At 56.2% G+C, this 27,833-nt stretch overlaps 1 protein-coding gene and 1 long non-coding RNA gene across 22 annotated transcripts in view; one reads left to right on the forward strand and one right to left on the reverse strand.

Moving 5' to 3' along the window:
• The first annotated feature begins 7,218 nt into the window (after positions 1-7,218).
• On the forward strand, positions 7,219-27,708 carry FGF1 (fibroblast growth factor 1). 3 transcript variants are annotated; one of them, XM_074551944.1, is made up of 4 exons: positions 7,219-7,460; positions 22,153-22,348; positions 26,031-26,134; positions 26,783-27,708. In XM_074551944.1, the coding sequence occupies exons 2-4, from the start codon at positions 22,180-22,182 to the stop codon at positions 26,975-26,977; spliced, it is 468 nt and encodes a 155-aa protein (XP_074408045.1). In that variant the 5' UTR covers positions 7,219-7,460; positions 22,153-22,179; the 3' UTR covers positions 26,978-27,708. The 3 variants fall into 3 exon arrangements, with proteins under 3 accessions (XP_074408045.1, XP_074408046.1, XP_074408047.1); XM_074551945.1 differs by lacking the exon at positions 7,219-7,460 and adding an exon at positions 9,676-10,051 and having other exon boundaries at positions 26,036-26,134; positions 26,783-26,937; XM_074551946.1 differs by lacking the exon at positions 7,219-7,460 and adding an exon at positions 9,808-10,051.
• LOC102066740 (uncharacterized) overlaps positions 10,488-27,833 on the reverse strand; it is a 56,330-nt gene continuing 38,984 nt past the window's right edge. For 14 of the 19 annotated variants that reach the window (XR_003381662.2, XR_003381668.2, XR_003381660.2 and 11 more), the window contains 3 exons: positions 24,819-24,925; positions 21,733-21,796; positions 10,488-21,119 (listed from right to left, as the gene is read on the reverse strand). This is a non-coding gene — a long non-coding RNA (uncharacterized LOC102066740). The remainder of the gene's footprint in view (positions 21,120-21,732; positions 21,797-24,818; positions 24,926-27,833) is intronic. The other 5 variants (XR_003381659.2, XR_003381669.2, XR_012582772.1 and 2 more) reach the window with 5 other exon arrangements.

Genomic DNA, 27,833 nt, shown 5'->3' on the forward strand with positions numbered 1-27,833 from the left:
TGCAGCTGCTGCCCCTGCCAGCAGCACCTGTGCAGAGCAAGCCCTTCCCTGAGAGCACCTGGGAGCCCAGAGACACCAAAGGCATCCAGGGATATCCCATTCCAACCCCTGCCATGGCAGGGACCCCTCCCACTGCCCCAGGTGCTCCCAGCCCTGTCCAGCCTGGCCCTGGGCACTGCCAGGGATGCAGGGTCACCCTGTGCCAGGGCTCAGCACCTGCACCACAAAAAGCTTCAAGGACACCCCATGCCCGAGGATTCCTGTGCCTAGGGAGGCAGGAGCCATGCCAGGCACATGGGGGCTGCTCCTCACAGCCCCTCTGGAGGGGTGTGAAGCCATGTGAAACCTCCAACCACTTCACTGAGGTTACATTATCACAAGACAATTCCAAGGAGAGGAATGTTTTCCCAAAATTTGTCTAACCACTGGAAAAATGTCACAAACCACTGTGAAATTGAGCTGAAGCTGTGTTTCCAGGAATTAGAAGCAGAAGTTCCCAAACCAAACTCTAGTTTCCTTTCTGGAGGGGCTCCAGAGGTGTCTGCTGTGCATTAGCCCTGGTGAGCCCGTTCAGGGATGGAAGCTCTGCCTCTCCCTGTGTAAATAGCAATTTCCTCTGCTGCTGCTCAGCCCTCTGTGCTCTCTCTCTTTCTGCCTCTGCTCCTGGAATCTGGATGGGGATTTTCCTCTCTCTCCCCAGCACCCAGAGACCAGCCCTACACACTTTGCAGCAACTCCCTCCTGTCAGCTTTAGCGCAAATCGCTTTAATTCTCATAATTAGGCAAGGCCACTGCCTTTCCTGCATAAAAATATCTTCAAACAGCTTCTCGAAATTCCTGTGGAAATCCCCACCAGCTATCCCTGCCTGCCCGGAAGCCCAGACAAAGGGATTGTTCCTGGGGCTGGGGCTGGAGGAGCCAAGTCCTGGTTCCCCCTGCCTGACCCTGCATCCCCCTGGTGTCATTGCACCCTTGTGGTGTCACTGCATCCCCCTGGTGTCACTGCACCCCCTCCTCAGTGTAACTGCACCCCCTCAGTGTCACTGAGCCCCCTCAGTGTCACTGCATCCCCCCGGTGTCATTGCACCCTTGTGGTGTCACTGCACCCCCCCAGTGTCACTGCACCCCCTCAGTGTAACTGCACCCCCCCCGAGTCACTGCACCCCCTCAGTGTCACTGCACCCCCTCCTCAGTGTAACTGCACCCCCCCAGTGTCACTGAGCCCCCTCAGTGTCACTGCACCCCCTCAGTGTCACTGCATCCCCATGGTGTCCCTGCACCCCCGTGCTGTCCCCACCCTCTGTGCCCGTGTGCCTCAGCCTGTCCCAGGCTCTCAGCACATGCCCTGTCCCCTGCCCTGGGCTGTCACGGCACACGGAGCGGTGGCATTGCCGAGGGTGACCGCAGGGTCCCCAGGGCCGGGATCGCTGGGGAATCCCGGCAGGGCCGGGCCAGCCGGCCTGGAGGGGCAGGAAGGGCCGGAACGGAGCCGCTGCGGCCCGCCTGACTTACAAGAAAAGGGAAGAAATACCAGAAAACAGATTTACATTTAAGTTAATGATTATAGGAAGGGAAGCAAGATCCGGGAGCTGTGCCAGGCTGTCCGGCAGCTGCAGGACGGGCACTGCGGCTCCAGCCGTGAATCCAGGGCGGTTCTGTCCCTCCCGGCCGGGGACGCGGCTCCTGCCAGCCCCGAGCATCCCAGGCTGGAGCCCGGCAGGGCCCCGGGGGCAGCGGGACCACAGCGGGCACGGGCGATGCCACTCCCGGCCAGGGCCGGCTGTGCCCGCAGCCCCGGGGGGCGCTGGGGGTGGGACACAGCCCCCGAGGAGCAGCGTGGGGTGGGACAGGGGCCCCAGCGACACCGGGGGCTGTGTGGGGTGGGTGGGACACAGGCCCAGCGACACCAGGGACTGTGTGGGGTGGGTGGGACACAGGCCCAGTGACACCGGGGGCTGTGCAGGGTGGGTGGCACACAGGCCCAGGCGACACCGGGGGCTGTGCAGGGTGGGTGGGACACAGGCCCAGTGACACCGGGGGCTGTGTGGGGTGGGTGGGACATGGCCCCAGTGACACCAGGGACTGTGTGGGGTGGGTGGGACACAGGCCCCAGTGACACCGGGGGCTGTGCAGGGTGGGTGGGACACGGCCCCAGTGACACCAGGGACTGTGTGGGGTGGGTGGGACACAGGCCCAGTGACACCAGGGGCTGTCACATTGGCTGTGCAGGTCAAAATGACCCTCATCGTCTCCATTATTTTCCAGGGGCAGATTTCACCTGCCCAGGGTGCAGTGTGAGGTGTCCAGCGGGCTGGGGCAGCCCCGGGGTGGGCACAGAGCCAGCCCTCGCACCCTCCTCGCTGGGCAGAGCCAGCCCGAGCACTGCCTGCCTTGGCTTTCACAGCACTGCTGCCAGAGGACGTGCCCTTGAAAGGTGCAGATAAGATAGCAATGATGGGCAGCAATTCTGTTTGCTGCTAAAAACACCCGGTGCCTGCAGAGCTCCTCATCCCATACCTGCTGCCAGGGCACTGTCCCAGGGCCTGGCACTGCCCCCGGGCCTGGCACTGCCCCCAGGCCGGGCAATTTCAGGGGTCCTGAGGTGCTCCCGGCTCCAGAGCAGCCCTGGGGGATCTCACGGGCACCACTGCCCACTCTGCCTGTGCCCAGCTGAGTGCCAGCTTGCCAGGGCCAGCATGGAAATGCCCATAGCTGTCTCCTCTCCAATCCTGCCTCGCAGACAGCAGTGGTTCCTTTGCCCACAGAGCTGTCCCCAAACACCAGTCACAATTTCCAGCTAACAGGTCTGGCCCTGTCCATTCCCCTCCTGTTCTTGGCCCTTTGCTGTCCCCATCCCATGGCAGATGCAGGTGGGCCAAGGGCTGAGCTGATCTCATGCCTGTTTATATTCATGTGGCTTCTGAGATTTGGTTTGGAACCATAAAAATATGTTATTTACTGTACAATTAAATATTTGTTTCCTCATGGGTTGGACTTGGGTGAACTGCAGTTTCTACAATATTCTTTAAACATGACTTACACTCTTCCTCATTGCCTTCCTTTTTGTACCTTCAATTCCCTCACTCCTTGTGCCTTTATCAGCTGCAGGGAGGTTTGCCAGGGGCTTCACATAGCAAAAAATTAAACAAAAAAAGTTAATATAACAACCCCAAAACACAAATGCAAACTATTCCTTAATTACTCAAGAGTACTTCCCCTGCACATCCACCAGCCCAGCCTGGGCACCCAATTACCGTGTTGATAACGGTGGTGGCAGTGCTGTGACACGCTGGAGCTGGCTGTCACTGCCTGGGCCTGCACATTATCTGCCTCACCAGCCCTTCCCAGGGCTCTGTGTTTAGCTCTGATGGCTGCTGTGTCCTGGCAGGGCAGGGCTGGGCAGGGCTGGGCTCCCCCTGGCACTGCCATGTCCCCAGCAAGGTGGGGATGCTGCTCCATGGGCATGGCACCAGCTCGGGGCTTCTGCCAGGCTGCCCACATTGAATCCATGGTGAGGTGGGTGGGAATGTCCTGTGCAGAGCCAGGAGTTCCCTTCCAGCTTCTGTCAGGCTGCCCACCTTGGATCCATGGTGAGGTTGGTGGGAATGTCCCATGCATGGCCAGGAGCTCCCTTCTGCCCACCTTGGATCCATGGTGAGGTTGGTGGGAATATCCCATGCATGGCCAGGAGCTCCCTTCTGCCCACCTTGGATCCATGGTGAGGTTGGTGGGAATGCCCTGTGCATGGCCAGGAGTTCCCTTCCAGCTCAGGCTCTTCCATGATGCCCTGATTAGGTGACTCCTAATTTTTCTGCTTTTCAGGCCTCCATCTCTCAAAGCCAGTGCAGAAGCCCAGCAGATTTCCCTCCCTCCCTCCCTGGAAGCAGAGGGGTTTCCATCCATCCATTCACCATTCCCAGCCGGGGCAGGCCCCGCACAGCCCCGCACTCAGCCCAGGCTGCAATTCCCCGGGTTAATTGCCAGGATGCCAGTGCAGGGGAGAGACAGAGATTCCTTTGTGCCGGCTCCAAATGCCTCTGTTCCAGGAGAATGGCTCACAACCGACCTTGCTTTGTGTGCCCAGCCCTGGCTTGACAGTGTTTGCACAAGTAGCTGGGCTGACAAATACAAAATGAGGAATTCTTGGAGATTTTGGGCAGTGAGGTATCCCCTGCAGCAGCCCTCAGACACAGCAGCCCCAGTTCTGTTTTCCCCATGGGTTCAGATCAGAAAATCCAGTGCTTCAATGAGCAATGACATTCTGAGTGAGCCCCCACGCCGGGGTCCTGGGCTGCCCTCCCTGCCCTGCCTCACCCAGGGAGGGAGCAAAAACCTTCTGAGACAAAGAAACATCCCCAGGAGCACTCAGGGAGAGCTGGGATCCTCCACATCCATCCATCCTTCCTTGCTCCAGCCAGTCCCACCAGCAGTGGGAGTAAACACAAATGGATACATGTTAATACAAATATAAAAATACAAATACAGTGTGAGTTGTCCCTGCCCATGGCAGCGGCTGGAACAAGTTGGGCTTTGAGGTTTCTTCCAATCCAAACCATTCCATGGGTCTGTGATCCTGTGTTTGGCAGGTGTTGGAGGACTGTGATGAGGGAATAGCAAACGTGCTGGTGGGATCTCAGCAGCTCTTGGGACGAGGCTGTGGCAGGGGATTGCTGCTGGTCATGATGGAGCAGGAGCTGCAGGAGGAGACATCTCTGGGAAGCAGGGGAGGGAGGACAAATGGATTCTGTCAAGCTAACTTGATCTATTTTTAGATAAAACTGTAATTAAGGCAGTACTTGATAACAGCAGGACTTTTAAGGTAATGGGGCTTCTGTTACATATCTAAATGCAACATGGCACATATTAAATGAATCAGGAGATGTCTGTTTTCCCTGGAATGTAATTACAGGAGAGGCCTCCTGGTCAGGGTATCCAGGAGAGCCCTCTGGGAGGCAGCTCTTGACTCTGAGCTCATGCCCAGCGAGTAAACAGCGCTGGGGTCAGTGTCTCAGGTCAGCTGTTAAAACACAAAGGCTGGGAGTCATTCCTCAGGAGGGGCTGCTCCCTCCTGGGAAACAGCGACTGGGAAACTCCAGAGGGATCCTGGCCAGGGAGCCGGGACTGAGAGCCACGTTCACGACCACGGCAAAGACAGAATCACTGTCCTGTGTCTGCCATCGCCCCTCCTTGCCCATCCAGCTGTGCCCGCCCCATCCACCTGTGCCCGCCCCATCCACCTGTGCCCGCCCCCATCCACCTGTGCCCGCCCCAATCCAGCTGTGCCTGCCCCATCCACCTGTGCCCGCCCCAATCCAGCTGTGCCCGCCCCCATCCAGCTGTGCCCGCCCCATCCACCTGTGCCCGCCCCAATCCAGCTGTGCCCGCCCCAATCCAGCTGTGCCCGCCCCATCCAGCTGTGCCCGCCTCATCCAGCTGTGCCCAGCTGAGCTGCTGCGGTTCCGCGGTGCCCTCTGGCGGCCCCGGAGCCTCCCTGCGCCTCCCTCCCTCGGCCACGGGGTTTTCCCAGCTCATTTTATTCACCTTTTTCCTCATTAAAATCTCTGTTACCTTTGTAAAGTGGCTTTCCCCCTCTCCTCTCTTCAAAGATCGTTGAAGGGAAAAGTGGCTCAGTAGGAGTTCCTGGTCACCAAAACCCACCTTGTTAGGATAAACACCCCAATTTGGAGAGAATGCAAGAGGAAAGCTTTGGCCCTGGTGAGAGTTCCACCAAAAAGAGAGCACTTGGTAAGTGTCTGACAGCAATTCCTTATTTCACATAAAACTGCTTAATGGGAAGCAGGAATAAGAAAACAATTAAATAAGCATTTAATACGAATAATACAATTTAATAGTTTTACATATATAATCTACATTTAATATATTTGTCATATACTTAATATTTTTTTAAAAAAATAAAGACTCAGAAATAGGCTGAAAAAATAAGTGACATTCAGTGGACCTGAATTTTTCACACCTGCAGCCCAGCTCTGGGATGGCCCATTTCTCTGTGACCCAAATCTCACCCACCTCTGACTGAAGGCTCTCATGGTGGGTCTGTCCTTCACCTGTCCCCTGCTGCCATGTGTCACCTGCCCCTGGTGCTGTGCAGTCAGTGCCAAACCAGCCTCTCCCAGATCTGAATTTCCTGAGACTCATCACGGGGACCTTTAACGAGTTTTAGTCATGCAAAGACTCAGTTTAGGCACCCACTCCTCCCACCACCGCTGTGGAAGGACACGGTGTGCCCGCAGTGACACGTGCCCGTGGGGACAGCCAGATCCATGGATGTCACATCCCTGACATCTGCCCCACATCTGCACCCTCTGAGCCAGGCTGCCCTTCCCCAGTGCCCCACTGGGCCCTGGCAGCTTCCATTCACAGGGTCGAAAGGCACAAATAGGATAGAAATAGGATAAAAACGGTCAGCACTGAGCTTGTGGCACCAAGATGTCCCCATGGATGTCCTCAGAGGAGACCCTGGGGCAGGCAGGGCAGGATGCTCACAGGATCGGGACTGCTGCACATGGGATGGAGGGGCCCGTAGAGCCCCCCTTGTCCCTTCCTGTGCCTCTCCTGCCCTGTCCCCTCCTGTCCCTCTCCTGCCGGCCCTGGTGGCACCGAGGTCTGATGGCAGCACCAGTGCTCGCCGCTGTTCGCTCCCAGGCTGCTGCACGCTCCGAGCATATTTTTAATGCATTTATCTGCCGCCAGCTTCCTGCCAGGCTGGGCTGCGGGAAACGGGCACCCAGAGGCGAACGCTGCTGGGACACTCCGGGTCCATGGCCGAACCGGTGTGGTGCCAGCCCCGAGGATGTCGCGGGGCGGGGTGGCCAGGCCGGAGGGTGACCGGGCTGGAGGGGTGGCCGGGCCGGTGTGCTGGGCACAGCCGGGTTCCATCAGCCCCCCGTGGCTGCTCAGGGCAGGAGGGGACACAAAGGGCCCTGCAGCGGGCGGGGATGGTGGCAGGGATGGTGGCAGGGATGGTGGCAGGGATGGCGGCAGGGATGGTGGCAGGGATGGCGGCAGGTTTTGTCCCCATGCCGCGGGGGGACGGGCAGAGGTCCTGGGAAGGCCTCCGGGAAGGGGGAGGCTGGATTCAATCCTTGTCTTTCACCTGGGCTGGAGTCCAGCCCCAAAATAGCCGTCCAAAAACAAGATCACATGAGAGGAAAAAAATAGCAAGGCGCAGGATTATCCATCCATACTTCCCCGTCTGCGCGGGTGCGGAGCCGCGGCGGCAGCGCCAGCCCCGGGGCCGCTCCTTCCCGGTGCCCTCCCGGTGCCCTCCCGGTGCCAGCGGGCCCTGCCCGGCTCGGGGGCACCGCGGGAGCCGCAGGGGCCGGGCTGTGCCCCCGGCAGGCTCCGGGAGCTGGAGCAGGGGCAGGGTGAGCCCAGCGCATCCCTGCCCGCCCCGCTGCCCCCCAGCCCAGCCCAGCCCTGCGCACCTGGAGCCTGCTCAGGTGAGTTCCTAACCCAGCATCCTGCACTCCCTCCCAGGCACAGCGCACACGTTCCCGGGGCTTTGCGGTGCTGTCCCACAGGGTCTGCGGCACGTTCCTGGTCCCTGAGCTCCCGGCCAAGCTCAGCAGCTCCGCGTGTGCGGCGCTGAGGAGCAGCTGGGTGTCCTTTCCTCTGCCCCGGCTCTGGGAGCTGGCAGGAGCTGGACGGGCTCTGCACCTGGGGGTGTTCCAGCTCCTTCTGGGCTGAACCGTGCCCGCCGAGGGCTCCCAGCATCATCACAGGAGGGGTGCAACCAAAGCAGGACTGGAGGATCTCGAGGGTCCCACTCTAAACGTGCAGGAAGTTTTGCTTAAGTTGTTCCTGCTGTGGGGCCGTGGTTTGGGGGATGAGGAGGCGCCAGGACAGCGGGGCTGGGGGGCTCAGCTGCCCTCACGGGCACTGCCTGTGCTGGGGCCAGGCAGGGCAGCACCTGCAGCTCCCTCCGTGGTTAATTATTCACTGAGCTTCCCAACAGCCCCGGGGGCTGGTACTGGTGGGACTCGGAGCCCAGGGGGCGGGTGGGCGTCAGGTGAGCACAGGCAGGGACAGGAGAGGAATTGCAGCAGCAACATTCATCAAATCCATCCAGAGAAACTGAGAAATAGCACAGGCACCTGCTGCAGGTGCTGCTGGCACTGCCCAGGCACGGCTGGACTGGGGAGGGCAGGGGGAGCCAGAGCTGCTGCCAAGGCAGTGCCCCCATCCCTGTATTGATCCCATCCCTGTATTGATCCCACCCCTGCAGTGTTCCCCATTTCTGTCCCCATCCCTGCAATGTCCCCATCCCTGCAGTGTCCCCACCGCTGCAGTGTTCCCCATTTCCATTCTGCCCCATCCCTGCAGTGTCCCCATCCCTGTGGCTCTCGGGGCAGGGCCCGGGCTCACTGCAGCACGGTCGGTGCCCGGGTTTCGGCCGAGCCTCCTCTCCCTGGTGCCCGGCACAGATCCCGCTGCCCAAGTCCATGTTTGCTCTGTGTCTGCGTCGCTCCGGCTCTTGGCACCATCCCGGAGCCACAGCCTTGTGGACAGGCACAAAGGACACAGATTTGGCAGGATACCGCCTGCAGAGCGCCGCACCGGGGCTGCTGAGTGCCAGCCACGGCCAGGGGCAGCCGGGCAGGCGGGGAGGGCTGGGCTGCAGGGAGGGCGCAGCCCCGGCAGCTCCGAAACAAGGGAGAAAATGGACCAGCATTTCCTAATCTTCCCCACATCCTCACAATCCCCATGCCTTTAGTCCAGGAGAGCCTGAGGCAAGGCTAGGCCTACTCCTCTGTTAGATTCAGGAATGTTTGGTTATACCTATTTTTTATTTTCTGAAAAAGCAAGATGAAATCTTGGGCGGGATTATTAAAAATAAAGGGTGGAAAAAAAAGTCTATAGCTATGTCCGGAAAGCTCGGGATGCACCTGCGCTGCGGGAGCGCTCGGAGCTGTCCCCAGCAGGCGCTGGTGACCACGGACAGCTCGGGAATGTTTTATCCAAACGTCTGGGCCGCGGGCATTGCCAGCCGGAGCGCCTGTCCAAACACGCTGGCTCCACGTGAGCCGCCGCTAAAAAGCCTATTCTGAGCGGGCTTTAGATAACGCAGCCCAAACAGCACCGCATCAAAGGCTCGTGGAGCCCGGCCAAGCACTGAAATCATCGCTCGGGCTCCGCCAGTGCTTCATTAGCGCTTCGTTAGGGCTTCATTAGTGCTGCGGCAGCGACCTCGCACCCCGCCCAGCCGCACCCCGACCTGCACCCACCCTGTGAGCCCCGAGATCACCCCTGGCACCCCGACACCCCCCGAGCCCACCCGTGTCCCCCAGCACGGGCAGAGCCCGCACGGTCCCCGGGCTCCAGCGCCGTCCCCGGGGACGCGGAGCTGCATTTCATCCGCCTGACAGCGCTCCCGAACACTTCGGCTTTTAAGGCCAAGCTCTGCCGGTGCCAGCGGAACGCGGCCGTGCCCGGCACAGCCCCGTGGCTGCCCCGGGCCCTTCCTGGCAGCTGCTCCCGGGCAGGGCAGGGACCCCCATGGGGAGGGCAGAGACCCCCATGGGAGGGCAGGAACGCCCATGGGGAAGGCAGAGACACCCATAGGATGGCAGGGACGCCCATGGGGAGGACAGGGACGCCCATGGGGAAGGCAGGGATCCCCATGAGGAGAGCAGACAGCCCGTCCCCGCTGCCCGGGGTTGACTGGGGTGAGGGAGGTCATCGCGTTCCCGCAGGGCACTGAGACACCCAGCGCCGCAGGAATGTCCAGGGCCGCAGGGAAGGGAAAGGCGAGGATGCAGCTCCGGCTCCGGGGGGTTTGCCCGCTCCTGGCACCCCCCTGCTCCCGCAGCCGCGCCCACTGCGCTGCCCGGGGCTGGCAGTGCCGCAGGTCCCGGCCCCGCTGCGGGTGGATGCGAGCAGCCTCCCCTTCCCTCCCCCCGCGTCCTCCCGCCGCTCCCCCGCCCCAGGCAGCTCCTCCTCATCCTCACCGTCCCCGCTCGCTCCGCTCCGCTCCGCGCAGCTTCTCCCCGCGCCCTCGGGAGCCGCCGCCGGGAGCGCCGCGCAGCCGCCGGTAGGTGCGGGCGGGGGGCGGCGGGAGCGGGGGCTGAGACCCCCCGAGGGCCCCACGGGATGCTCAGACACACCCCGGGGCACGGATTGCCATCGAAAGCACCGGGATCCCCCGGGATGCCCAGGGAATGCTCTGCCAGCCCCGCGGGATGCTCAGACACACCCCGGGGCACGGATTGCACCCGGAGGCACCGGGATCCCCCGGGATGCCCGCAGATGCCCAGGGGATGCTCTCTCAGCCCCACAGACCCCCCAGGGCACAGGGAGGCTCCGACAGGCAGGGTCGGGCTGGGATGTGCTGAGACAGCAGGTTCCTTCCCCAGGGACAGCTTTAGGGGGGCAGCCTGATGCTCATCCCAGCTGAGACAAACCCCCCCAAACCCTGCAGGTGCCCCCAAATCCTGGGAGGGAGGAGTGGCTCAGTGATGGGAGCATCATTCCAAATGACAATCTCCAAATTATTGCAAATTCTCAATACAAATCTCCAAATTACTGCAAACTCTCCTGAGGCTCTGGGTAGAAGCAGAAGCCCAGATCAGAACTTGAATAGAAATATACTAAAACCCAAATATTTAAAATGGCAAAACACAATATTTGGACAATTAAAAAAACCCCAAACCAAACAAACTAAAAAAACCCCAATCAGACAGAACAACAAACAGAAAGGAAAATCGTTGCAGTGACACAGCACTATAAATGGTTCATTTTTCATGCAAAATAAATAAATCACAGAGCCATAGAATGGTTTGGTGAAACCACAGCTTCTCTGGGCAGTTAGGTATGATTAGGGATCCCCAGACCAGGATGGACAGGGGATGAAGCAACCAGGATGGTGGAAGGTGTCCCTGCCATGGCAGGGGATGGAACTGGATGGGCTTTAAGGTCCTTTCCCACCCAAACCATTCTATGCTGATTCTATGATTTATGGCCAAAACAACACCACAGGGATCATCCTGATGGGCCTGACAGCCAAAACTCCTCATCACCAGCATGCTCTGAGCTCTGAGCAGCTCTCAGCCAAAGAAAGATGCCAAACACAAATTTCTGCAGGCTGGAATCTCCCCGGCTGGGGGTGCAGGTGTCAGGCTGCGACTGTGGGTCCACATGTCCCCACTGCTCCTTCCCTTGCCAGTACCTGCAGCCTCCCAGCTCCTTTGGGCCTTTTGGCAAAGGTGAAACCCCTGACAGGGCAGAGCAGCTCCCTGTCCCTGTCCCCACCGTGCCGGGCTCCTGGGCTCCATTTGGCTCAGCTGGTTGGGAGTAAGGGCAAGGAGGCAGAGCCAGCTGCATCAGGAGCTGCCTCAGCTGGGAGGAAGATCAAGGTCTCAGCAGTGGCAGGAAGGCCAAAGTCATTTAGGGAGCTCAGGAGGAAGGGTTGATCCCCTGGGCTGGGTGGAGCTGGAGGAAAGTTTATCCAGAGGGCTTGCAGAGTTTATCCAGCTCTGGGTCTGGCTGGAGCCTCGGCAGAGCCCAGCTCTGTCCAACCCAACCCCAGTGTGAGTTCCTGCAGAGCCCAGCTCTGTCCAGCCCCAAGTGTGAGTTCCTGCAGAGCCCAGCTCTGTCCAACCCAACCCCAGTGTGAGTTCCTGCAGAGCCCAGCTCTGTCCAGCCCCAGTGTGAGTTCCTGCAGAGCCCAGCTCTGTCCAACCCAACCCCAGTGTGAGTTCCTGCAGAGCCCTGCTCTGTCCAGCCCAACCCCAGTGTGAGTTCCTGCAGAGCCCAGGCAGGGGAAGCTGTCCTGACCCGGTGTGCAGGAGAACAATTGGACATTGTGCTGCCTTATCACCACCAGGGAGCCTGTCCTGCCTGAGGAACCCATTAAACTTTAGACCCCTCTTTGGGCAGCCTTCCCGTATGTCTCATGTGCCTCTTCAGCCTCCCAGCCCTTTTCACCCTCCACTATTTTGTCTCTACTTTTCTTTTGGCCTCCCACTTTATTTTGGCCTCCTGCCCTTTTCAGCCTCTGCATTTCTTTCCCCCTCCCACACTTTCTTGGCCCTCTACCATTTTGCAGCCACTGTTTTCTCTGTCCTTATTTTTATTTCTGATCAATGTTTTTTTCTCTTGCACTCCTCGGCCTTTACTTTTTTTCCTCCCCAACCTTGTGACTCCAATTCCTTGTGACTCCTCCTTCTCACCTTTAGCCTCCATTTCTCTTTCAGTCTTCCTTGCTTACTCCATCTCTTGTTTTTTGTTTGCCCCTTCTTTATTGCCCTCACAACACATTAGCACTTCCACTGTATCTTAAAAACCCTTTCAGTAAATATTCCCTGAAAATAAATGTACATTCCAGGGAGTTTGTAAAGGCTGCCCCTGGGTACCAGCACTTCTCCGTCCTGGGCACAGCAGGCACTGACTCATGGCTGGGGCATTTTTAGGAATCCTGTGTACATTGGCTGTCAGTGCAGATCTATTGGGGATTGTCCTGGGGGTTGGGTCTGCCTTCCAAAGAGAACCCTCACATCAGAAATCTCTTTGCAGAAGGATTTGTTGAATGCCAGTTCAGGGAGAGACAATGGCTCTGTCCTGGTCTCTGCCGGCTGCAGGAATCCTCCCTCTCCCCGTCTGAAAGGTGCCTGACTCAGTGTTCAGTTCCTGTTTCTCCCCTTGTTTCCAACACCAGAATCTGTTGGTTTAAAGGTGTTGGAGAACCAAAGCAGAGGCCAGGGTCATGCAGAGCAGCTGCAGCAGCAATCAGTGACTTGCAGGGTTTACATTCCCCAAATCCGTCAGTGTTTAACAGAGCAGGTGGCACTGCCCACCCCGGGATGGGCACCTGTGCCTGGATTCCAGGCAGCTCTGGCCCCCAGCCCTGAGGAGGCACAGACAGTCTGCACCTGGCATCTGCAGGGACAAAACTGCCTGCCACAGCTCCTGCTTTTCCCTCCAAAACCTTGAATAACAAAAGTGCTTCATTTCCATCTGGTGAAAGTGACAGAGAAAGGCTGAGACAGACTCTCACAGTGCCAAGGTCAATATTTAGGAATTCCCTTCAAGAACAGCTAATTCACAGCCAGTGCTAAATAAAGTTCTACTAACCCCAGCACAGCATCAGTATCATGCACCCATGGTCCAGCTTAAAGCCTGACCTCTGTTTAAATTGGGTATCAAACCCCATTCTGCTGGGTATGAACTCAGGAGTGAGCTCAGGAGAACCCCCTTAGAGTGAGCTCAGAAAAACCCCTCAGAGTGAGCTCAGAAAAACCCCTCAGAGTGAGCTCAGCAAAACCCTTTCCCCTTCTGTTTGTGCTTTCCCTACCCCCAGACTCTGTCCCTTGCCCAGGGAAAGCACCAGACTGAGAGGGCTGCTGGGGAAAGGACCAAGCTGGGATCCCACAGGCAGATTCCCAAGCCCACAGCATCAAAGCTGGCAGAGCCCCTGAGGACAGGGCAGAAAGGGGTGTCACAGGCTGGCTGCTGTGCCCAGGTACCACTGACTCACAGCATAGCATCTAAAACCCTTCTGTCCCCCTCAGACTCCTTTTGGGAGTGGTGTTGTCTGCCCTGAGCCGTCCTCCCAAGGGTTTGCCCACTGCCCACAGCAGTCTGGACACACAGTTCATCCATGACTCACGGCCCACTGCTGCTCACAAAGTCTGTCCTTGCTCTTGGCTCTTAATTTAGGCCTGGGTGTCAGTCTTGAGCTCAGATCTTTCCTTTATACTTGACTCTCTACTGAAGTTCAAATCTTGGACAGAAAGCACAAGTATTTAAAACCAATTAAAACGCCCTCCCTTCCCCTTCCCCAGTATTCCCATTGCTGCAGGGTGTTCACAAAAGCTCCCACATGACGGGCAGTTACTGGCTGCCAGACTCCCAATGGGGATTGTGGAGCTCACACCTAGCCTGCTGGGATGTGATCCTCCCCAGACCACGGGGGATGCCCACTGACTGCCCAGGGATCCCAGGGCAGGGCTGAGTGTGCAGTTCACGAGTGAGGAAAAGGTAAAACCCCACTGGGCTCCTGTTTGTGGCACTGCCAGCCATGCACAGGGGGCACAGCAGCTGCTGATCCCCACACTCTGCCTGGTAGTCACAAAGTTTTTGGTTTAGTGGGGGGATTTTTTCCACTTAGACAATACAGGGCATCTTTCTGTCTTGATTATCACAAGCATCACAGCAGAGCAGCTGTGGCTGCCCCATCCCTGGCAGTGCCCAAGGCCAGGTTGGACACTGGGGCTGGGAGCAGCCTGGGACAGAGGAAGGTGTCCCTGCCATGGCAGGGGACATGAGGTGAGACTGGATGGGTTTTAAGGTCCCTTCCAACCCAGACCATCCTGCGTCTCCATGGTCCTTGGCTGCATCCCCGTGGCCCCAGAGCAGCTGTGGAAACACAGGCACAACAAAGGCCATGGTGTCTCTGAACTCCCACTCCGGAGCTGCAAATAGCCAGCGTGGGTGAAACCTCAGGGGCTGAGCTGCAGCAGGCTGTTAAAATTGCAGCCTTCCATCCTGCTCTGTGCCCTTTGTGGTGCTCTGTTGTTTACAGAGATGAGAAGGGGCAGGAGAGCACCCAAACACATCCCTTCCCTCGGAGGGCTGTGTCATGGAAAGCCAAGGCAGGGCTCTGTTTTCCTTGGAGCAGTGGCTGCCCTGCCTGCCCCTGCTGCTGGCACACAGCCTATGGCCACACTTGTCACAGCAAGGGACAAACAGGTGCCCAGCCCTGCAGGGACACAGGTGTGCCCCTGTCTGGGACAGCAGGAGCAGCATTAGGGCTGTGCCTTCCACGGGCTGTGGCAGGTCCCAGGGAGTGACTCAGGCTCCTTCCTAGGACTGAGGGTGACACACAGAGAGATCGGTGTCCATGGCCACCCACTGCCACCAGTGAGAATTCCCCCATTTGTGCCTGAAGAACACAGACAGAGCAGTGACCTGTCTGCCTCCACAGACCACAGGAGGTGGAGATGCTCAGCTGCTCTCCGTAGTTTACTCCAGTGACTACTTAGCCACGCGAATTCCAGTTTTTTTTGCTGACCCACTCATCTCCATTTAACAAGATTCAGCCCTGAGCTTGCCTTGCTCTGATCTTTCATCTGAAACACTCCTTGCCCTCTCCTACGTTCTGCAGCTTTTCACTGGAAGGAGTTTTCTCCAGTCCCAAAGTCATGCAGATGAGAAAATTATTATTTATTGGAGGGTTTTCCTGGTAATAGCCATTATTAACTCAAGCTTTTATCACACTGTTATTGAGCAACAGCTTAAGCTCCTTACTCAGGCAGCTTGGAGGAAGAAACTCAGGGGTACTAGAGACTGAATTTTAAATGAGACATTGGGTAACAAAATTAAGAACAGGATTCTTCCAGCCAGGCTTACTTAGATGTTACAAAGAGCAGCTGTACAGCCCTTACACAAACATTGCAGGATGAACACCATTAACTGCCTGCACATTTCCATGGTAAATCACTGCTGAGCCTCTGGTGAGCCCAGAAACCCAAGTGATTTTCCTTGGAACAGCCCAGAGCAAGGCTGTGCTGGAGGAAGTTGGATTTCTGAGCGATGCTGTGTCTGCTGATGGTTAACCACCAGGATGGATGTGGGCTTTCACTTGGCCTGGGGATGAAACCCTCGATTCCAGCATCCTCTGCCTCCCTGGGGAAGGACGGGGTACAAAGGCTGAGCCCAAACTCAAATCCCGGTTTGAAGCTGGGGCCAACCCTGGGCTGGGCTTGGCCACCCTTCAGAGGGGCAGCTGCAGGAAGGGCAGCCTGACACCGGGTGAGCATTCCTGATTTTCACTCCCTGAGCAGCAGCAGCAGCCTGGGAGGGGCTGGGCCCTGAGGGTGGCCAGGACAGAGGGACAGACACAGACACGTACCTGAATGGTGCTCAGCAGAGGGGTGGCACTGCAGGGCTCACAGGGGACACGGTGCAGCAGGAGAGCCAGGCCACTGCTGGGATTCACAGCACAGAGGGAACTCCTGGGCTGCAGTTTGTCATTCGGCACCGTCCGTCTGTCTGTCTGTCTGTCCGTGGGCGTGCAGGGCAGCCACACCTGCAGCGCCAGCCCAGACAGCCACAGTGGGCTCTGCAGCCTGGCACTGTGCCCATGTCCTGCATGGACAGCGGGGGTGGCACAGGGACAGCGGAGAGGTCAGTGCAGTGTCAGTGTCACTGCACAGGGACAGGGGAGAGGTCACTGCAGTGTCACTGCACGGGGACAGCGGAGAGGTCACTGCAGTGTCACTGCATAGGGACAGGGGAGAGGTCACTGCAGTGTCACTGCACGGGGACAGGGGAGAGGTCACTGCAGTGTCACTGCACGGGGACAGGGGACAGGTCACTGGGAAGCCAGGCACAGGCAGGTCCAGGCAGAAGAGGTGCCCACAGCCCTGCCCATACCCAAGGTGGCAAACCCCAAATAAGGGTCCTGTGCCTGGTGCATCATCCCTGAGTCCTCAGCAGCACAGAGCCACCCTCCTCCTCCTCAGGTGTCAGGGATGAGAACTGGTGTCACTCGTGGCCCCTGTCAGTGGCTGTTCCAGCCAGCCCCACGTGCTGGGAGGGAGCAGAGCACAGGAGCAGGGACCAGGCTTGGCACTGGCCTTGGCACAAGGCTGGGAGAGGGAAGGGGCACCTGGGAAGGGCAGACAGGACCTGCTGCATCCTGGAGGGAAGGGGAAGCCCGGGGTGCTTGCGTTGCCAGAGGTGTCCCCTGGGTGAGCACATCCTCCAGCCCATCCTCAGCTGTAGGGCCTGGGCTTTGGTGATTCCCTGTCCAGGTGTTCTGGCCATCCCAGCAGGTCCCACACACCCAGTGTCCAGGTGTTCTTCCATCCACACACCTGGCTGGCTCCGGGAGGGAGGGCTCCAATCCAGGACAGCTCTGATGGGATCCATGGGTCTGTGTGTGCAGCCAGGGCTGCTCCTGCTCATGTCCCTGCTCTTGCTCTGAGCCCAGACAGGACACAGGGACAAGGCCCTCCTGGCACAGCTCCTGCTCTGGGGCTGCATTTGCTCCTGGGTCTGGAGCTGCAATTAAGTTAATCACCGGATGGCCAAGGGCCGTGGGTGGGAGGTAATTAGAAAGGGGAGGTAATTAGAAAGGGGAGGATGCCTTGGTTTTCCTGCCTCCCCACGGACAGCACAGCCTGGTGGGAGGCTGCCCTGGCTGTCCCGGGCTCAGAGCTCTGGAAAAGCCACAGCTGTCTTGGGGCAGGGATGGGGCTCCCCTTGGGCATCCCTGAGGGCACAGGGCTGCGATAACCCTGTCCCTCTCTGATGCTGCTGTGTTGGTCATTAGTGACACCTCTCAGGAAACTGCTGAAGTTTCAGCTTTACAGCCCCTCTGTTCTTCCTGCCACAAATCCAGTGAGACTGGGTGGGATGGCTGCTTTCTGGTGGAGAGCAGCAGATGATGACAGCAGGAATTAGTTAAATGGATTTTTATGCTTTTGGTTGCACTTCACACAACATATTCCACTTGCAAAGGGTAAAACCTGGCTGATAAATACTTCATTAAGCAGTTAATCACATCACTAGAGATAAAATCACCTGGCCATAAACAAGCCTAGAAACGAGCCAGTGCATTCCACTGATAGTCACAGAGTGATCTATTACATATTTATCATATGCTTTGCCTAATCATTTATTAAATCCTTCTAAGAGGATGTACAGGCCAAGGAATTTGAGCTGTGCCTTGCACTGCCAGCCCCGGGAGGGGAGGCAGCCCCTGCAGGCTGCCCACGCTGATAACCCCAGACCCACCAAGCTGCTCCTGCAGCATGAGGAAACCTCTGCCTGGTGTCTAATCCTTCCCTGGATGAGGAAATCCATCCCATGAAATGGTTCTCTACAACTTGGTATGAGTAAAATCCCTGTTTGTCTGAGAGGTGTTTGCTCCACATGCCCAGGTAGATCTCAGACTGCTCCAAAACCCACAGGAACCCCTGGGAAAGGCAATTCAGAGCCTGAATTCCCTAAAAATATTCCACCTGTTCTAAATGCTTTCCATTCCACATGGAGTGTGTGAGCTGCTCAGGGGGCTGCAGTCACAGTGGGAATGGGCAGGGAGCCCATCAGGAGGTGATGCTGTCTGATCCCAGCTGAGTCACACGTCCTGGAACACACTGCATTTCTGCTTTAATGGAGAAAATAACACTTTCCAAAGTGAAAGCAATTGGAGTGTTTCCACTGAACTCCCCAGAGCCAGGTTCACGAGACACTGATCTCATTACCCAGAGCTGGACAAAGCCTCAGGACACTCCTGGGTTTAGCAGCTTCTCATCTCTCTGGAGCTCTCTGGGTGATCTCTAGCTGATCATCTAAATGACAATTGTGATTAGCTGCACTTTTCATCACCATTTCCATCAGAGGCCATGCAGAGCATTTCTTTCCAACCCTACATAAAAGATTGTGTCCAAAGCCAAGGAAAATGTTGATGCATTTGAATCAATCCAGTCTGGTTTTAACCCAGTAGGTGAGATACTTCTGCTTTCCTCCGTGTAGTAGCCAGGTATTTCACACCCAAGGAAAGAAGGCTCACCTCAGCTGGCTACCTCTGGGTTGAGTTTTTGCTGGCCACTAAATCTGTGCCACAGGAGCCATTAAAAAAAATCCGCAAAAAACTTTTGGAGCATTAGGAACCCCCCACATTTCCATCAGCACCACCTCTGTCATGCAAACGAGTGCTGTGGGGTGAAGTTTGCACAGCTCTGGGGCAGAGAGCAGAGGTTCCCTCCATGGCTCCCAGTGTGTGCTGCTATTTCAGAGCTCACAGCCTGACGTTGGCAGCACAACCAGCCCTCCATGCTCACAGTCAGATGCTCGCAGAGTTTGGGATTTCACATCAAAGCCACTGGTTTGGCCAGTGATAAAGTTTGGAACCGACCCCAAACTTCTCAGAATTTCACAGCTATTGCAGCCCTGCCCTGGGCTCCTCTCCCTCAGAGCTGCAGGGAGCAGCACAGCGCAGCCACCATGGCTCAGCATGACCTGGATGAAGGAACACTTGGGTTTAACTCACTTCTTAAGGCTTTTTTTACCTTCAGAAGTTATTTCTGGTCCTTTGGGGTGCTGACAGCTCCATCCAGGAGGAAGAGCTGGGTGCCCTCAGCTGCCCATACTGCAGATGGAGCTGGGGCTGTCCTGGGGCTGTCCTGGAGCAGGGTTATCCTGGCTGCAGCTCCCAGGGATCCTCCTCGTGGGGATTTCTCTGTGCACAGAGCTGGAGGAGAGAGGAGCCACAACCACAGCTGCTCCAGATGCAGTCCTGGTGTGAGCAGGGGGTCAGAGCTCAGCAGCAGCCATGCCCCTCACAGCCATCTCCTCTTGGGATATTTTCCTTTCTCCATGGGGCACCCAGAAACCACTGCAGTGTGGTGTCTCTCAGCCTTGCATATTTGAACAGCTTTCTGTTCTGCTTTGAGCTGTTTAATAGCATTGTTGGGCTCCTACCCAAAGAAATAAGGCCCTTTATGTTGTCTTTGGTTCAGGCTCTCTCTCTCACTCGAGCTTTTTAATTCCCGTAAAAACCTAACATGTTCCTGCCAGAAGTATAATGCTAGGGCCATGAGTGGTGGTGTTTGTAGAGGAACAACTCCATGGCCATAAAGTCTGAGAACAGCAATGGTATTTAACACAGGGAGACAAGGGGAGTGGAAAAGTGTTCATGAGCTTTGCTGGGGCACTCAGGGCAGCTGGCAAGCACTGGAGTCTTCCTAAAAATAGCAAAAATAACCTTAGAGGAAATCAGTGATGATGAAGAAGCTGTTTGCAGTTGAGCTGCTCTGGTCAGGCTGTCTGGAGATGCCCTCAGCCCTTGAGGTGGCTGTGGTAGAATCCAGGCTGCTCCTCACTCCTGCCTGCAGAGTTTGCTGAGATCCTGCTCAGAGCCCTTGGATCTGGGGTATCTGCTTCTCAATGCCACCCATCATCAACCCAGGAGACCTCTGGGTGCCTTTTACCTGCAGATAAAGGTTCAAGAAAGGCTTTGGTTCTAGGAAATGACCCAATGATGAAGTGGATTAAAGCTCAGTGGAGGAGCAGAGCCCCCTGTGCCACCCTGGGTGATTGGGGGCTTTCCTTCAGGGAAAGGTTGGCAGCTGGCAAGGAAGCTGAGCTGCTGCACTATGGTGTCTTGAGAGAAAAATGAATGTAGGGACCAGGCACTCTACGAAATAATTTCACCTGATAATGGTGAAAGATTTTGAGTCTGTATTTGGCATCACCTGCTCTGGAAACCACCAGGAGCCACAGAGCTTCTGAGGCTGCATCTCCAGTCTCATGGCAATTGGTGGGGCTGGGGGCTGTCACTCCAGAAAGCACTTCCCAAAATCCCAGTCTCTGTCAAATGGGGGTCTGAGAGCCTGGAGCCTGTGCACGCAGCAGAGCTGGTGCAGAGGCTGGGGGTGCTCTCACCAACAGCCACACTCTTCATCTCCAGGGATCCATCCTTAGCAATCCAGCTTCCAGAGGTTTTTATTCTCTGCAGGCATCTGGGATCCATTTCCAGGAGTAATTTCCTCTTTTTGCAGCTGCTCTTGCAGAGCTTTTTAAATACTAAGGAGTTTAGAGCCAAGTGTTTAGAGATTGTCTGTGTGTGTACATGTGTGTGAGTGTGTGTGCTGCAGAGCTGCCACCCTCAGTCTCTCCCAGGGCACTCCAAGCACCACAGCAAACCCACACAGTGTGGTACTGGCTCCATCCCAGTAGCACAACTCAGTCCTAGAGAGACATTTTTACAATCTATAAACACATATAAACAGTGACTATAAAATATTTTCCATAATATAGCTGTGGGAATACATGACATTTAAAGCAACTTCCTGCATCTAGATTTATTCTGTGCCTTGTCTTTTTCTGTTCATAAATCCACTGCTCTCCAAGCACTACAGAACTCTGTGTGTGAAAGACAGAATGAATCTGTGGGAGATTTTAAATGTAGTTTCTAGGCTGAAAACATGACTGTACCTGGAATATCTGTGGGACTCTGGCCCCACCTGTGGCACCTCCTGATGTCACATCTGTGAGGGCACTTCTGTGACAGCATTTCTCACTTCCCAGCCTCCAACCTCCACAGCATCCTTCTTTGATTGGTCTGGTGATGCCTTCAGGTTTTGGCACAGCATCTGCTTAAACACGGATTGAGACCACAGTTTCCAGCAAAATGAGGTTTCAGTATTATCAGAATTAGACCAATTGATCAATTATTGATCAGTATGATCTTTGATTAGACCAGCTTGCTCCAAGCCCCAGTGTCCAGCCTGGCCTTGGGCACTGCCAGGGATCCAGGGGCAGCCAAGGTCTTCCCCATCCTCACAGGGAAGTATTTCTTCCCAAAATCCCAAAATCTAACCCTGCCCTCTGGCAGTGGAATCCCCCTTATCCTGTCCCTCAGATCCTTGACCAAAGCCCCTCTCCAGCTCTCTTAGAGCCCATTCAGGCACTGAGGTGCTGCTGCTTGACTCATGGCATATCCTGGACTCAAAATTCCCATTTCCAAATGCTGTTGATCAGTGTCTGGGTAAATCTGCTCAGCCTGGCAGTGAAAGCTCCTGCCCATCTCCCACCACATCTAACACACATCTCTCTGTGTGTCCTGACCTTTTCCATCTGTGTCCTGGGCAGGTGAGCTGCAGAGTGCCAAGAGATGAGCAATATTTACACCTGACACACAGTGGGCGTTGCGATTCCTGGTCATAATTGTGTTTGAGAGTTATAATAGTGCAGAGAGAGTTTTACCTGGGCTCCCTTCCCGCCTCCTGTGGGTTCCAATCAGACACCGGCTGTTTTCCAAACTGCTTTTCTGAGCGCGTAATTTTAGCCCGCACGTCAATAGAGAGGAGAACAAAAACAGAACTCACCGTGATCAAATTAAAAAGGACACAATCCCTCCTGCCCAGCCCCACCCCAGCAAGGAGACAGCCCCCCATGCCTCCCACGCTGGGGAGCATCCCCTGGGCTGTGAATCACCAACGGGACCCCCGGGATCCCTCCTCCTTCCCTCCCTGCTGCCTTTAAAGCTGGGCAGCAGCAGCTTGTGCCAGCACTGGTGTCACCCTGGTGTCACCTCCCTTGCATCCCAGCAGCAGCAGCGTGTGCCAGCGCTCGGTGTCACCCCGGTGCCAGCACTGGTGTCACCTGCTGTCCCCTCCCTTGCAGGCAGCCCCGGGAGGAGGAGGCTGCGCGATGGCCGAGGGGGAGATCACCACGTTCAGCGCCCTGACGGAGAAGTTCGACCTGCCCGCGGGCAGCTACAAGAAGCCCAAGCTGCTGTACTGCAGCAACGGGGGGCACTTCCTGCGCATCCTGCCCGACGGCACCGTCGATGGCACCCGGGACCGCAGCGACGAGCACAGTGAGCAAACCGGGGGGCTTGGGGGGCTCCTGGCGCTGGGGTTTCGTCAGCTGGAGAGGGGCGGCTGGGGAAAACGGGGTCTGGATGGGGTTGGTGTGACAGCGCATCTTCCAGGGGGACAAACACACATGTCAGGGGCTAAATACACCTGCTGGGGCTAAACACACATACCAGGGAGCAAACACACCTCCAGGGGACAAACAAACACACATCCCAGGGACCAAACAAACCTCCAGGGGACAAACACACATCCCAGGGACCAAACAAACCTGCCAGGCGTCAAACACACCTCAAGGGGATAAACACACATCCATGGGGCAAAACACACATCCTGGGAGCCAAACACATCTCTCTAGAGCCAAACACACATCCCAGGAGACAAACACACCTCCATGGGGCCAAACACATCTCTCTAGGCCAAACACACATCCCAGGAGACAAACACACATCCATGGGGACAAATACACCTCCATGGGGACAAACACATCTCTCTAGAGCCAAACACACCTCCATAGGGCCAAACACAGCTCCTGGGGCCAAGCACACACCACCCTAGAGGCAAACACACATCCCAGGGAACCAAACACACCCACAGCTGGGATGCAGAGCAGGGGAGGTGTGAGGTGTGTGCTGTCCAAGTGCAGATTTGAAGGACAGCAATAGATATCTCCAGTGTTGAACCTGGCACTGGCTTCCCCTCACACAGGCAGGCAGACAGACAGACGGACAGACACAGGGACACACAGGGCTGGCTCACACGGGGAGCTGCCCTGGCAGGGGAGCTCAGGGCAGCCTGGCATCCCACACACACAGCATCACATGGAGTTCTGTGCTATCCTTGCACTGCCAGCCCTGTGCCACAGCCCTTTACTCGGTCACCCTGGGCAGGCTGTCCCCTCAGCTGTCCCCACCCCTGCAGGCAGTGACCCTGGTGGCTCCAGCCCGTGGTGGGACACTGGCACCTCTGCTGGGAGGAGCTGCTCCTGCAGACACCACCACCTGTCCCACCAAGGAATCGCTGGGAATTTAATGCTGTTTGTGCTCTTGCGTTACCAAAAACTCTTCAGAGGATTTTTTAACCTGCTGGGCACACAGCAAAGCTCCTGCAGGGCTCCGTGGGCAGCAGGGCTGGGCTCTGCTCTTGGCAGCAGCCTCTGGGTTCATATCCTGAACATTTACTGGAATGGGACCAGGCCCTGCCAGGCTCCTATCTCACTAGAAGGAAGGGCTGAGAGGAGCCAAGCCAGCCTTACAAAGTGCTAAGAAAAGCACTTTTATTTTCTTTAAACCACAAGCACACATGTGGCTTCTCCCCCAAACGTAACCTTTCCTCTGGCTATTGTTGTGTTACTGACAGGCAGTTTAGAGCCAGTTTTAATTACAAACACTGTCTCCCCAGCACGAGGCAGTGCTGGGGCATGGATGAAGATGAGCTCCCTGAGGCTGGATAAACACATTGTGCAGCTCCAGCCTCCAGGCAGGAATAAACCCAGCAAGAAACCCTCAAACCCCTGGAAAGGCTGGATGGTGACCCAAAGATCTGCAAGAGACAGGACTGGGCACACAGACACACCAGGAGAGGTGGTATGAGCTCAGGCAGTGTCTCTGCAGCATTTTCCAGAGCTTTTGCTGGAGTCACAAGGAGAGGTCACGGTCAAGATGGGATCTCCTGGGACACGGGGAGCCACCAAGGCCATGAGCCCACTCTGGTGCCCTGGCCCAGGCTGCTGTCTCACAGCACAGGTGCTGTCACACAGCACAGCCCTTTTCTCTCTGGAAAAGCAGATCCATCACCCTGGAGAGGTGCCCAGGGCTGCACTGTGCCCGAGGGCAGGGAGGGCAGGCAGTTCTGCATCCCAGCACCTCACACCTCCCTACCTGCTGGCCCAGGCCACGTGTTTGCAATCCTCTGCCAGAGAGGAACCTCCTGTAAATGGTCTCATAAACCGGGATATGGGAACACACTAATATTTACAGAGGAAGCTCCTGGAAGGGCTGAGTGCCAGCAGAGCAGCCCTGGGGAGAGGGACCCTGCTCTGAGCACCTATGGTCCTGTCCCTGCACCTGCAACAGGATGGAGCTGCCCAGATCATTCCCTGGTGTGCAAGAGGAGCAGCCCAGACCAAGGCTGGCACTGTGGGACATTGTCACCCAGCTGGGACAGCACCTGCCAGCCCCAGGAAGGGACAAGGCACAGGAACACCCAGGGTTTATTGGGAGGCCAGAGGGGACAGCAGCGTTCCAGCTGCACCAATGCTCTGCAAGCTGCCCACGTGCATTTTGTTCCAGACCAATACCAAGGATTCTTATTTTTCTCTCAAATGGCCTCAGAATCAGGAGGATCTCTAAGAAGAGCAGAAGGAGTCTCTCTCTCTAAGCCTTTGTTGTCCAGCCCCACATCAGGATCCACTTCCCACATCCTTGTTATGGGCATTCCAAGCTTGCACCAAGGAATGGAAGGAAATCTTACCTGGACTCTGCAGATTCTCCAGGATGAAGCTCATGCTCATCTCTACAAAAAGTCTCCTTTTCCTGCTTTCATCCCATTTCTTCAAGGAAGGAAATCTCTGTACAGACCTGGAAGAGAACCTGAGAGAATTAATGCACAAGCTCCTTCCTCTGGACCCGCTGTTCTCCCTCTGTCTGTGGCCAAAACCCTCAACATCCCATTGGCAGCACGAGGGTCCTCACTCCCCTCTCTCAGGACAGTTTTTAGAGCAGTATCACCATTTCCATCCCATTTCCCTTTTTTCTCCCAGGACTGTTCCTGGGCCAGGTCCCAGATCTGCAGCACCCAGGGGATGCAGGTGGGCTGGGGTTTTCTCAGTGCACATCCCCAGCCTGAACCAGGCATGACAGGGGCCAAGCACTCCTGCAAACCTGCACCCACACTGCTTCCTAATTAATGTCATTTACTGAGCAGGAAATGCCAAACATGAAGGATGTGAGCCATTACAGCAAAGATTTCACTGCAATGGGTGTTCCACCAGGCCAAGAGGTAACACTGCCTTTTACCTCATCTAAATAAGGATAAACAAATTAAATATAAACAGGAAGGAAGGAGCTGGAGCCGAGACATCCGTTCATACTTCATTCCAACCAACCTAAATATTGCTGTTATAAATCTCAGGGAAATAAGCTGCCTAGGAGATGGGAAGAGCTGGAATTTGCAAGTCACTGTGTCTGCAGCCACAACCTTTGCCATTTCCCCATTCTCCATCTCCAACGCTCTGGATAAATCCAGCTGCAGCAGACAGCTGGGTGGGATGCTCTGGATCAGGGGGTTGCAGTGCAGGCATCTGCAGTCTGCCCATCCCTGGCTTAGCTCTCAAAATACTCCTTCATATGTCACTCCTTAAGTGTCTTGTCAAACCACATGAGAAATTTGTAAATTAGAGCCAGAATTAAAACCCCAATCTCCTGGGTCCCATTCCAGCATCGTAACCAAAAGGCTGCCCTTCCTTTGATGTAAAATAAGGGAAAAATTGGTCTTTGGTTCCTAAAGGATGGCTGTGGGATTTCTTTGAAGAAGAGGGTACAAGGAGACACTTTTATTACACACTGTACTGTTTCCTATAAACTCTTTGTAAGCCAGACGTCAACAAAACACCCCGCTAAACTTCCTGGCAGTTTTTTCCCCCTTTTCCCATTTTCCTCTCACTGTTGTTTTGTTTTGCTCCAGTCCAGCTGCAGCTGAGTGCAGAGAGCGTGGGGGTGGTGCACATCAGGAGCACCCAGTCGGGGCAGTACCTGGCCATGGACCCCAACGGGCTGCTCTACGGCTCGGTAGGTGTGGGATCCCCTGGGAAATGCAGCCAGGGGCAGGGCTGCAGGCATCTCACAGCTGGGCAGTGCAAACCACAGCTGGGCAATAGCTGGGCTCTGCTTGTGATCCTGGCAGCTGAACTGCCGCTCTGCATCTGGCTTTATTTTGGGGGACATAAATGAATTAGCAAATAATGCTGTTTACTGCCCTGCTTCTGACAAATATTGTATTTCCTATCTGACACTTGATAAATATTGTGTTTCATACCTGGAGCAGCAGCTGTAGGTGTCCCTGCCCATGGCAAAGGGCCGGAGCTCAGTGGTCTTTAAGGTCCCTTCCAACCCAAACTGTTCTGGTTCTGCACTCTGAGCCTGCAGCTGCCACCACAGTGCTCAGGGCCAGAGCAGGAGCCAGGGCAGGAGCAGGTTATGGAGCACAGGGCTGGTTTAAAGTGCCAATTAAAATTCCCAGGTCACAGACACCTTGCTACAGGAGTGGCCCAGGGGAGTAAATCAAGGCCACCTACCCCACAATTTAAATAAGAGCTTTACTGGGGTGTGGAAATGTCAGAGGCAGGTCTGGATGGCATCTCAGAGGGGAGAGCTGGGCTGGGATTGTCACAGCAAGAGCATCCCCAGCTCACTGTCCTCCCCCGGGCTCTCTTGCAGCAGTTGCTGGGTGAGGAGTGTCTGTTCCTGGAAAGGCTGGAGGAGAACCATTACAACACCTACGTCTCCAAAATGCACGCGGACAAGAACTGGTTTGTGGGGCTGAAGAAGAACGGGAACAGCAAGCTGGGCCCGCGGACTCACTACGGCCAGAAGGCGATCCTCTTCCTGCCCCTGCCCGTCTCTGCCGACTGACACCCACCCTGGAGCTCAGGGACAGCCCCAAACCCCAAACCCAGCTGCTGCTGCCTCCTGGAGCTCAGCAGAGCTCCCAGCTTTCGGTCAAGGCTTTGCCAAATCTGCCAAAGCAGAGCCCTGTGCTCTGCACCAAGCTTTGCAGAGATGAGGGGACGAGTCCTGGCACCCTCCTGAGGTCCATGGGGCTCCATCTCCCCCTGCCCTCAGCTCTGTGCCTGTGTGTGCCACAACCCTCAGCTGTGCCCGTGTGTGCCATGACCCTCAGCCCTGTGTGCCATGTGTGCCATGACCCTCAGCTGTGTGTGCCATGTGTGCCATGACCCGCAGCCCTGTGTGCCATGTGTGCCATGACCCCACTGCAGCTCCCAGGGCCCGCCCTGGGCAGGCACCCAGAGATGTGCCCAAGGGTGACGTCAGTTCCCAGAGAAGCTCACACTTTGTGTCCCCAGGCATCCCAAGGCAAAGCCTCCCTGCTGCTGTGTGTTAATGTATTTGTCCATCCAGGTGTGTAGCTTCTGCCATGCCCTCGAGCAGTTCCAGATTGCACCATCAGTGCCATTATCCAGGGCCAGCCTGGTAAGTGCCAGCTGGGCATGCTAAGCTGAGCTAGGCAAAGCTCCAGCCTCAGACCTTGGCGTCCCTCACAATACCAATAGTGTGTATTTTGTGCTAGTACCTGCCGTATGTTATTTGTATTTATTTATTGAGTAAATATGTCTCTTCTACAAGCTGTGGATAAGTCATTCCAGGCACCTTGAGGCTGTCCCAGTGAGGATGGGGCAGTGGCAGTGAGGGCTGTGAGGGTGTGAAGTACCACAGCAAGGGACTGCACAAGGGGCAGAACATCACTCCC

The sequence above is a fragment of the Zonotrichia albicollis genome, chromosome 15 (assembly GCF_047830755.1).
Source record: "Zonotrichia albicollis isolate bZonAlb1 chromosome 15, bZonAlb1.hap1, whole genome shotgun sequence".
Taxonomy (NCBI): Eukaryota; Metazoa; Chordata; class Aves; order Passeriformes; family Passerellidae; genus Zonotrichia; species Zonotrichia albicollis.

Excerpts from the sequence above, each read along its gene's own strand:
- FGF1 (XM_074551944.1), top strand. The coding sequence starts at position 22,180 with ATGGCCGAGGGGGAGATCACCACGTTCAGCGCCCTGACGGAGAAGTTC. Across the intron at positions 22,349-26,030 it reads GGACCGCAGCGACGAGCACA|TCCAGCTGCAGCTGAGTGCA; the intron begins GTGAGCAAACCG and ends GTTTTGCTCCAG. Across the intron at positions 26,135-26,782 it reads ACGGGCTGCTCTACGGCTCG|CAGTTGCTGGGTGAGGAGTG; the intron begins GTAGGTGTGGGA and ends GCTCTCTTGCAG.